Source organism: Calidris pugnax, unplaced genomic scaffold (genome assembly GCF_001431845.1).
Source record: "Calidris pugnax isolate Ruff unplaced genomic scaffold, ASM143184v1 scaffold371, whole genome shotgun sequence".
In the NCBI taxonomy this organism is placed as follows: Eukaryota; Metazoa; Chordata; class Aves; order Charadriiformes; family Scolopacidae; genus Calidris; species Calidris pugnax.
This window is the reverse complement of record NW_015091373.1, coordinates 953552-964361: the sequence shown is the minus strand read 5'-3', so window position 1 is coordinate 964361 and position 10810 is coordinate 953552. Positions and strand designations below refer to the sequence as shown.

Below are 10810 nucleotides of genomic sequence, written 5' to 3'. Positions count from 1 at the left end.
TCTGCAGCCCCCTCCCCCTATGGCATACTGCCCCCCAACCATGGTCTGCAGCCCCCCCTCTCCCCACCTCCACCGTCCATGGTCTGCAGCCCCCCTCCCACACAGAAGAGGGACAGATTCCGGCCACCCCACCTGGATCCTGGTGGCCGCCGGCCACTGCTCCCTCAGGAGGTGCCGCCGCGCCGCGAACTCCCTGCGGACCAGGCACCCCCGCAGCCGCGCCTGCAGCCGCACCACGAAGGCCACGTTGGTCGCCCAGAGACGCTCCCGGTCGTGCGCCGCGGTGACTCGGGCGATGACCGACTGCAGGGACACGAGGCACCGGGCTCAGCCCCCGGCGATGCCACACCGGTGCCCACCCGGCCCCATCCGTGTGTCCCCATCCCAGCCCCGGTACCTGGATCTCCTCCCGGCTGAGGTGCGTGGTGACGGGGCCACCCTCCCGCGGGCGCTGCCAACTGCCCTCCAAGCTCTGCAGGCTCAGGTAGAACTCGGCGCCGTCCGACAGCTGGTGTCGGATCCAGCACGGCTTGGTGCTCCCTGGATGGTCAAGATGGAGGGGTGTTTCTTGAGAGGGGAGATGCTCCCCCCAAATGGGCCATTCTACACCCCAGGCTGCTGGGGTGGGCTGGGGGGACAAGTTTTTGCAGCCCCCAAGCAAACCATCATAGAGAACCACCATCATAGAGAACCACCATCATAGAGAACCACCATCAGAGTTGGAAGGGACCTTAAAGATCATTGAGTCCCAGCACCCCTGCTCTGGGCAGGGCCACCTCCCACCAGACCAGGTTGCTCCAAGCCCTCTCCAACCTGGCCTTGAACCCCTCCAGGGATGGGGCAGCCACAACTTCCCTGGACAACCTGTTCCAGTGGTTCCCCACCCTCACAGTAAAGAATTTCTTCCTGAGATCTAATCTAAATCTCTTCTCTTCCAATTTAAAACTGTTGCCCCTTGTCCTGTCACGGCACTTCCTGACCAAGTGTAGTCAAATCCTCAGAGCATCTCTCAAAGATCACAGAATCTATCATCCTACTGATGGGGGGGAACCCACCCTTCCCAGAGCAAGGTGCAGTCTCCAGTGCCTGGAAGGTCCCAGTACCTCTCCAGTGAGCCCAGTTCAGGACAAACCCTGGTGCTGCCAACTGGGAAGGGGCTGTGCCAGCCCTTGTGGGCACCCACAGGGCCTGGAGGAGAGGAGCCAGGTGTGTCCCCTGCATCTCAGAGCATCTCGTGGAATGGTTTGGGTTGGAAGGGACCTTAAAGACCACCCAGTTGTCATCCCCAGCCCTGGGCAGGGACACCTCCCATTAGCCCAGGTTGCCCCAGTGAGCTACAGGGTCACCCTACTCCTCACCCACTCACACCTCCAGCCCCTCGGCCCCCCAGAAGCCGTAGTGGGAGGCACATCCTTCCCAGGATGGTCTTGTTTATAGACTCATAGACTGGTTTGGGTGGGAAGGGACCTTGGAGAGGATCCAGTCCCCCCCTGCCCTGGGCAGGGACACCTCCCACCACACCAGGTTGCTCCAAGCCCCCTCCAACCTGCCCTTGAACCCCTCCAGGGATGGGGCAGCCACAGCTTCTCTGGCCAACCTGGGCCAGGCTCTCACCACCCTCACACCAAAGAACTTCTGCCCCACATCTCAGCTCCATCTCCCCTCTTTCAGCTTCAAACCCTTTCCCCTCATCCTACGGCTCCCCTCCCTCATCAAGGGTCCCCCCCAGCTTTCCTGGAGCCCCCCCTTTTACCTGCTTGTCTCTTGGTGGCCATCAGAGCCTCGAGCTGCTCCTGGTAGTCCCTGGCACAGGCGCTGACCACACCACACAGGGCCACGTCGGGGTTGCCCAGCACCCGCAGCGTCTGCGCCGCCTTCCCCTCCTTGATGGCCTGGTTGATGGCGGCGATGCCCAGGGCCACTGCGGGGGCAGAGGGGGCTCACGTCAGCCCCTTCTTCTCACCACCCCCTGCAACAGCACCCTGGCGGGGGGTGAGGGTGGGGGGCAGGACCCAGCATCCATGGTGGGGCAAGAACTCACTCCTCCTGGCTGCCACCGTGTCCTGGTTGGCCCTGCAGACCCCTTCCTGGATCTCCTCCCACCAAAGCACAGCTCCATCATCCTCTGTGGCCTGCGAGATGGGGGGAGACAAGGGGGGGGGAGATGAGGTCTGAGGAGCTGGGCAGCCCCCTGAGAGCTTCTGCCATGATGGGCTTGCACAGCAGCACCCCCCGAGCACCTTCTGCTGTGCAGGGTGCCACACTGCCAGGAGGGGTACCCCATGGCCAGGGGGGATGCCACACTGCCAGGGGGGAGGTACTGCATGGCTGGGGGGGATGCTACATCATCGGGGGGGTACCATGCCACCAAGAGAGGGTACTGCACCACCAAGAGGGATGCCATGCCACCAAGAAAGGGTGCTGCAATTGCCATGCTGCAATGGAGGGTACCACATAGCCAGGGAGGATGCCACGCTGTCATGAGGGGTACTGCATGGCCAGGGGAGATGCCATGCCACCAAGAGAGGGTACCACACGGCCAGGAGGGATGCCACACTGCCAGAGGGGTTGCCATGCTCTCAGAGGCAGGGATACTGCATGGCCGGGGGGGTGTCATGCCATGAAGAGAAGGTACCACATGGCCAGGGGGGATGCCACACTGCCATGGGGGGTGTCATGCCACGAAGAGAGGGTACCCCATGGCCAGGGGGGATGCCAGACTGCCATGGGGAGGGTTCTGAATAGGCAGGTAGATGCCATGCTGCAATGAGGGGTACCACATGGCCAGGGGTGATGCCACACTGCCAGAGGGGAAGGTACTGCATGGCTGGGGAGGATGCCATGCCACCAAGAGAGGGTACCACACGGCCAGGGGGGATGCCACGCTGCCAGAGGGGTTGCCATATTCCCAGGGGCAGGGATACTGCATGGCCAGGGTGGTGTCATGCCACCAAAGGAGGGTACCACATGGGCAAGAGGGATGCCATGCTGCCAGGGGGGATGCCACTCTGCTGTGGGGAGTGTCATGACACCAAGAGAGAGTACCACATGGCCGGTGGGATGCCATGCTGCAGTGGTGAGGAACCACATGGCCAGGGGCAATGCCAGGCTGCAATGGGGGGGTTGCCATGCTACCAGAGAGGGGGTACCAGGCAGCCAGGGGCATGTCATAGCACTGAAGGGGGAATTCCACATGGCTGAGGGGGGATTGCCACACTGCCAAGAGAGGGTACCGCATGGCCAGGGAGGGATGCCACATGGCCAGGTGGCATTCTGCACAGGCAGAGGGGACGTCGTGCCACCAAGGGAAGGTACCACATGGCCAGGGAGGGATGCCATGCTGCCAGGGGGGAGATGCCATGCCACCAAGGAAAGGTTCTGCATGGCCGGGGGGATGCCATATTGCCAGGGGCTTGCCATCCTGCCAGGGAGGGTGCTGCACTGCCAGGGAGGGAGATGCCAACCCCACCTGGGCTTTCATGCTCCGTGCCCGGGCCAGGACATGGTGGTAGCGCCGAGCGGTGGGGAGGGTGACGTCGGACAGGGCGGCCGCGGGCAGCAGCAGCGCCGCCAGCATCTTCTCGGGGTTCCCCTGTGCCAGCGCCTCGTTGATGAGCCGGACGGCGAGGACACCTGCGCGGGACAGAGGGGACACACAGCTCAGCTTCCCAATGCTCCGGGCACCCGGTGGAGTCCCAGCACCAGGGGAGCATGAGGTTCTCCAGTGTCTCATTGGGGTTGGGCTCCCAGCGCAACCTCCATCCCTGAACCCCCTGCTCGACCAAACCCCCCACAGGCCGGACTCACGGGCGTTTTCGTCTTGCACAGAGGAGTTGGTGTTGGTCACACTGTCCTGAATGTCATTCCAGCTCAGGAATTCATCTCCTGCTTCCCGGGATTGGCCTTTCAGCTGCATTAAGTCCTCAAAATACCTGCAGGGGAGACATGGAGCAAGGGCTTGATGCACAGGAAGGTCATGGAGCTGTTGGAGCGGGGCCAGAGGAGGCCCCGGAGATGCTGGGAGGGCTGGAGCCCCTCTGCTGGGAGGGGGGGCTGAGAGAGTTGGGGGGGTTCAGCCTGGAGAAGAGAAGGCTCCGGGGAGACCTTGGAGCCCCTTCCAGTCCCTCAAGGGGCTCCAGGAAACCTGGGGGGGACTCTGGATCAGGGAGGGGAGCAATTTTAGGAGAAAGTTCTTTTTCCTGTGAGGGTGGTGGAGCACTGGAACAGGTTGCCCAGGGAGGTGGTTGAGGCCCCATCCCTGGAGATATTCAAGGTGAGGCTCAATGAGGCCCTGGGCAACCTGGTCTAGTTGGGGGTGTCCCTGCTGACTGTGGGGAGGTGGGACTAGATAGCCTTTGGAGGTCCCTTCCGGCCTGGACCATTCTATGATGCTATGATGGGACGAGGGGGGAGGGTTTTAAGCTCAAAAAGGAGAGATTTAGGTTAGATTTTGGGAAGAACTTCTTTGGTGTGAGGGTGGTGAGAGCCTGGCCCAGGTTGCCCCGAGAAGCTGTGGCTGCCCCATCCCTGGAGGGGTTCAAGGGCAGGTTGGAGGGGGCTTGGAGCAACCTGGGCTAGTGGGAGGTGGCCCTGCCCAGGGCAGGGGGGACACTGGGTGGTCTTTGAGGTCCCTTCCCACCCAAACCAGTCTGTGATTCTATGATCCCAAGCAGGAAGGGTGCCTGCTGGAGCAAGCTACCTTCCTTCCCAGAGGGGAGAGGGTTAGACACGGGGCAGGGACGTTGGTGAATCAAATCCATGCAAAGTCCAAGCCCCCCAACCACCCCATCCAAAGGGATCGCTCCACACCACGGACCCCAGACCCAGCGACCATCTCCTTACCGCTGGGCATTTCCATCCTCCACACCCGACAGCCCCAGGGCAGGGCTGACCAGGCTGCCCCACAGCCCGTCCACGTCCCCGGCGTCCAAGGCTCGATTCACCAGCGCCACGGCCGAGAGCATCTCCACAGCCACAAACAGCTCCTCCTGCCCCAGCTCGCCCTGGCACATGGGGGGCAGAGACACTGAGCACCCCATATCCCATCCTCCAGCCTCAGCAGCCCCCCAAGGGGTGGGGAAAGCACCCCCCCCACCCCAGCAGAGGCACTGAAGCCCCCCACCACCGATGGGACCCCGGGGAGGTCTCACCCGTGGGTGCTGGCGCTGCAGCAGGACCAGCTGGTGCTGGTACAGGGGGGCAGCCAGGGGGTACACAGTGGGCAACTGCGCTGCCGGGTCCATCAGGGCTTCCAGCGTTTGGGCCGGCATCCCTCGCCGGATGGCCGCGTTGATCCGACCGACGGCCCTCAGCACTGAGGGAGAGACGTGGTGGGGCTGCAGGAGGTGGCCATGCCCCATCTCCCTCCCCCTGGGGCACTTGGCCACACAGCCAGCAGGGCCACCAGAGCACCAAAACTGGCCACAAGCCCCATGTCCACCCTGGCCACTCACTGGCTCGCTCCTCCTCGCCCTTCTTGTTCGCCGTGAGGATTCCAGCCTCCAGCTCCTCCTGCTCCAGAAGGTCCACGTAGCCCAGCTCCTGCAGAGGACAGAAAGATGGGCTTCTGGTCTCACGACAAACCAGCCCCCCCTGCCTCCTCCTCCTCCTGGGGACCCCTGCAGTCCTGGGGTGCCACCCCACCAGGAGTACCCTGCACCCACAGGCTCCTTCCAGCTCCTACCAGCGCCTTCTGCTCCCGGTCCAGGCTGAGTTGCTCCAAGTAGAGATGGAGGTTGTCCCTCTGGAGGCAGCGCAGGGCCAGGACGGGGTCCTGCAGCACACGGTACAGCCCCGGCGCATCCTGGTTCTCCAGGGCATCATCCACCTCCTCCAGAGCCCCGTGCACTAGGAGAGAGGCCAGGTCACACCCGGGGAAGGGGAGAAGGTCAATCATCCCACCACCCCAGGGAGCAACAGGGGCTGTAATCGGGGCCTGCACACCAAAAAGTTTAATTTCTCCTTGGAAATGCACACCCAGCCCAGCTCCCCACCGGGTCGGAAGACTGAACAGACCCACCACCCTGGGCAGGCCCCTGATGAGCTCATGGGCAGGGCCACCTCCCACCAGCCCAGGTGGCTCCAAGCCCCCTCCAACCTGCCCTTGAACCCCTCCAGGGATGGGGCAGCCACAGTTTCTCTGCCCAACCTGGGCCAGGCTCTCACCACCCTCACACCAAAGAACTTCTGCCCCAGATCCAATCTCAGGAATTCCCCCCAGGAGGGAAGCCACAGCTTTGCTCACCGTTCACTTTGTTGATGTTCCCTTGGATTTCAGCCTGGGTCAGACACCGGTCGTAGATGTCCTCTCCCTCAGGGATCACCTGCAGGTACTGGAGGAGGACTCCCCACATTGAGCTTTCCACCGGAGCTCACCCCAATGTCCCCCAGGGGTGTCCCCTGCAGATTCCTGGGCTCCTTCCCCAGCCGGGGGTGAACCAGCCCCTAAAGAGGAATCCTTTCCCCACCATGTTCCCCCCATCTTCTGACCAGCACAATGACTCCCAGGCTGTGTCACTCCCCAAGCATGGGAACAGTCTCTGAGGGACCCCTCCAGTTGGAAGCTCCCACCAGAACATCAGGGGAGGGGTTGTTCTTCTTCCAGCCCCCCCGGGACCCCTCAAGTGCCCTTCTCACCCTGTTCCTGGCATTGCTGCCCTTCTCCAGCTTGGCCCGGTGGAGGACCTCCTGGTAGGCACCAGCCAGAGCTTCACGCAGGTCAAGGAGCATCGCATTGGGGTTGCGAAGGGCCACCATGGTCTGTGCCACCACCCCCCGATCCACCGCTTCGTTGATGGCCAGCACCGCGGCGTGGACTGGGGGCAAAGAGGTGGGGGAGGGAGGTGACACGGGGCACGGAGGGCTGTGATGGAACATCCACTACATCCCTGGGTGCAGAGGGACCAGCCACGTCAAGCTTGATGGTGGGAACCCCCTCCCTGCTCAGGCAAGCTGCAGTCTCCAATGCCTGGGAAGTCCCAGTATCTCTCCAGTGAGCCCAGTTCAGGACAAACCCCGGTGCTGCCGACTGGGGAGGGGCTGTGCCAGCCCTTGTGGGCACCCACGGGGCTGGAGGAGAGCAGCCAGGTGTGTCCCCTGCATCTCAGAGCGTCTCGTGAAATGGTTGGGTTGGAAAGGACCTTAAAGACCACCCAGTCCCCACCCTGCCCTGGGCAGGGACACCTCCCGCCAGCCCAGGTTGCTCCAAGCCCCCTCCAACCTGCCCTTGAACCCCTCCAGGGATGGGGCAGCCACAGCTTCTCTGGCCAACCTGGGCCAGGCTCTCACCACCCTCAGAATAAAGAAGTTCTTCCCAAAATCTAACCTCAATCTCTCCTTTTTCGGCTTCAAACCCTTCCCCCTCGTCCCATCGCTCCCCTCCCTGATCCAGAGTCCCCCCCATCTCTCCTGGAGCCCCTTGAGGGACTGGAAGAGGCTCCAAGGTCTCCGCGGAGCCTTCTCTTCTCCAGGCTGAACCCCCCCAACTCTCTCAGCCCCCCCTCCCAGCATCTCCAGGACCTCCTCTGGCCCCGCTCCAACAGGAGCATCTCTCAGTTCTCTGGCCCCAGATTTGACGTTTGGGGGCTGACCCACAGCACCGCTCCCCCCCTCACCCAAGGACACCCATTACCTGCTGCTTCATCCACCGAGAGCTCGTTGGCCAAGATGCCCCCGATCTTGCTGAAGGCAGGCAGCTGCAGCCCGTACTTCTCCAGCTCCCGCTTCATGTTGTTGATCTCCTCCTCTGGAGAGGAGCAGAGAGGAGTCACCACTCGGCACCAGCCCCGTGGTCCAGCACTGGTGGAGGGGGGGCAACCAGCAGAGCCCCCCACTCCCCTGCTGAACCAGAGTGGGGGCAGAAAACCCCTACACTGGGGTCAGCATCACCAAAGCACCTTTGGAAAACCTTGCCCAAGGAATTTGGAAAACCTTGCCCAAGGAATTTGGAAAACCTTGCCCAAGGAATTTGCTCCCCACGTCCCTCCCACCCCAGAGATGGGAGTTGGCAAACCCCCAGCACCACCCCCCAAGTTCCTCCCCCCAGCCCCCCACCAGTGAAGTCCACTTTCCCGTACAAGTCCTGGATCTGAGGAGCCAGCCCCAGCTTGAAGAGGTACAAGCTGAAAGACCAAGCAGACACACGCCATGACCACGTGTGGTCACTCACTTCTCCCTCCCGGTGCTTCTGCAACACCCAAAGGTGTCACCCCAACCCTGGGGTGATGCCACCAAGGGGCTCGTGACCACGAAGCAACAGTTTTGGCCCTGGGGCCGGAGCAGGGACCCCACCTGAGCGCGTGGATGCAGTAGATGACACGGGGCATGTTCTTCTTGTCGTAGATGTCAGTGGTCTCCGGGTGGAAGATCTGCCAAGAAGAGAAGGGATGACCCCCCCCATCTCCATAAATCCCTCAGTGGAGACACCACCGAGATGGTCCACGAGGAGGATGGTGCCCAAGGCGGGGGGGGCAGGGATGAAGCTCCCCTGTCATACAGTTGGTGACACACAGCCTCAGGGGCAAAGGGTGGCACATCCCTTGGCCCAGGGACAGCAGGGGGGGACACACATGGGACATTACCGAGGGAAGCCCCACGTGGCTCATGGCGTGGCGCCAGTGGTTGATGTTATCCGTGTGCCGAAAGTGGAGCCCTGCTGCCTGGAAGAGAAGTCGGGGTGAGGTTGAACCCCACCTTCTCCCAACCCCAGGGTCCCCCCAAACCCACCCAGGGCACGAGGTCAAAGAAAGAGGCAAACCCTGCGACTCCAGAATCATGGACTTGTTGGAGTTGGAAGGGACCTTCTAGAGATCATCTGGTCCCCGGCCAAAGCAGGGCTGCCCAGAGCACATCACTCAGGAGCATCCACTGGGGCTTGAAGATCTCCAGAGAAGGGGACTCCACACCCTCCCTGGGCAGCCTCTGCCAGGGCTCTGCCACCCTCACCCCAAACAAGTTCTTCCTCATGTTTAGGTGGAACTTCTTGTATTCAAGTTTGTGCCCGTTCCCTTTTGTCCTGTCCCTGGGAACCACTGAGAAGAGTCCGGCTCCATCCTCCTTCAACCCACCCTTTAAGAACTTGGAAGCATTAAGAAGGTCTCCCCTCAGCCTTCTCTTCTCCAGGCTCAAGAGCCCCAGCTCTCTCAGCCTTTCCTCAGCAGGAAGATGCTCCAATCCCTCCAGCATCTCTGTTGCCCTACGCTGGACTCTCTCCAGCAGTTCCCTGTCTCTCTGGAACTGGGGAGCCCAGACCTGGACGCAGGATTCCAGTTGTGGCCTCCCCAGTGCAGAGCAGAGGGGGAGAACGACCTCCCTCCACCTCCTGGCCACACTCTTCCCTCTGCAGCCCAGGATCCCATTGGCCTCTTGGCCACCAGGGCCCATTGCTGGCTCCTGGAGAGTTTAGTGGCCACCAGGACCCCCAGATCCTTCTCCTCAGAGGTGCTTTCCAGCAGGTCCACCCCTAACCTCTACTGGTGCCTGGGGTTCTTCCGTCCCAGGTGCAGGACCCTACACTTGCCCTTGGTGAACCTCATGAGGTTCTTCTCTGCCCAGCTCTCCAGCCTCTCCAGGTCTCTCTGGATGGTGGCACAGCCCTCTGGAGAGTCGCCCAGCCCTCCCAGTTTGGTACCATCAGTGAACTTGCTGAGGGGACACTCTGTCCCCTCGTCCAGGTCATTGATGAATATGTTGAACAAAACTGGACCAAGTATTGATCCCTGGGGGACACCACTGGTCACAGACCTCCAACTCGACCCAGCTCCATTAATGACAACTCTCTGAGTTCTGTCACACAGCCAGGACTCGACCCACCTCACTGCCCCCTCATCTGGCCCACACTTCCTTCATTTCCTAATGAGGATGTTATGGGAGATGGTGTCAAAAGCCTTGCTGAAGTCAAGGTAGATGACATCTGCTGCTCTCCCCTCATCCAGCCATTTAGTTATAACATCATAGATGGCTGTCGTAGAATCATAGAATCATTCAGGTGGGAAAAGACTCTTTTCGAGTCCAACCATCAACCCCACTCTACAAAGTTCTCCCCTACACCATATCCCCCAACACCACATCTAAACGACTCTTAAACACATCCAAGGGTGGTGACACAACCACCTCCCTGGGCAGCCTATTCCAGTCTCTGACCACTTTTTCTGGGAAAAACTCCTTCCTAATGCTCCGTTTAACCCTCCCCTGTTGCAGCTTGGGGAGGTCTGATGGCCCCCAAGCCATCAGACCCGTTGGGCACGATATACCCTTGGTAAATCCATGGTGACCACTTCCAATAACCTCCCATTCTTCAATGTGTTTGGAGATGACTTCCAGAACAAACCACACCGTTACCTTCCCAGGGACAGAGGTGACACTAACTGGCCCGGAGTTTCCTGGGACCTCCCCCAACCCCCCCAGCAGCGCAGCTCAGAGCCCCCCATCTGCAGCCCCACTCTATTAAACTGTCCCTTAACGATTGCAATCAGCACGTGTGTCCCCCCCCACCCCAACTTTGCATTCCCCAGCGCTGGGAAAGGTCACAGCAGGTTTTGGGGTGCGCCCTGAGGAATGTCCCATCCATGTCACCCCCCCGCCCCCCCAGGGCTGTACCTTGTACCGTGTCTGCTCGCGGTCGTAGATCTTCTTCAGAGGGACCACGGTGGGGGCGAAGCAGTGGCCCAGCTTGGCCAGGAGCACCCCATTGCGCAGGTTCTCCTCCAGCTCCGTGGTGGGGGGCAGCTCCTCGCTCAGACAGCCCTCCATCCAGCTGGCAGGGTGAGACAGGGCACATTGGGGACACCCAGAACCATCCCCACCCCCCCCC

General features: G+C 61.4%; 1 protein-coding gene across 1 annotated transcript in view; it reads right to left on the bottom strand.

Moving 5' to 3' along the window:
• The window catches only part of IQGAP3 (IQ motif containing GTPase activating protein 3), a 20575-nt gene extending 9826 nt beyond the window's left edge, over positions 1–10749 (bottom strand). Inside the window, exons 1-17 of the mRNA XM_014961256.1 lie at positions 10597–10749; positions 8580–8657; positions 8290–8366; positions 8053–8120; positions 7631–7744; positions 6637–6815; positions 6245–6332; positions 5684–5847; positions 5454–5541; positions 5151–5314; positions 4843–5003; positions 3808–3932; positions 3470–3633; positions 2042–2132; positions 1754–1921; positions 398–540; positions 133–303 (exon numbers count right to left, since the gene is read on the bottom strand). Coding sequence (XP_014816742.1) covers positions 133–303; positions 398–540; positions 1754–1921; positions 2042–2132; positions 3470–3633; positions 3808–3932; positions 4843–5003; positions 5151–5314; positions 5454–5541; positions 5684–5847; positions 6245–6332; positions 6637–6815; positions 7631–7744; positions 8053–8120; positions 8290–8366; positions 8580–8657; positions 10597–10749 — 2196 coding nt within the window. The remainder of the gene's footprint in view (positions 1–132; positions 304–397; positions 541–1753; positions 1922–2041; positions 2133–3469; positions 3634–3807; positions 3933–4842; positions 5004–5150; positions 5315–5453; positions 5542–5683; positions 5848–6244; positions 6333–6636; positions 6816–7630; positions 7745–8052; positions 8121–8289; positions 8367–8579; positions 8658–10596) is intronic.
• Positions 10750–10810: the final 61 nt, after the last annotated feature.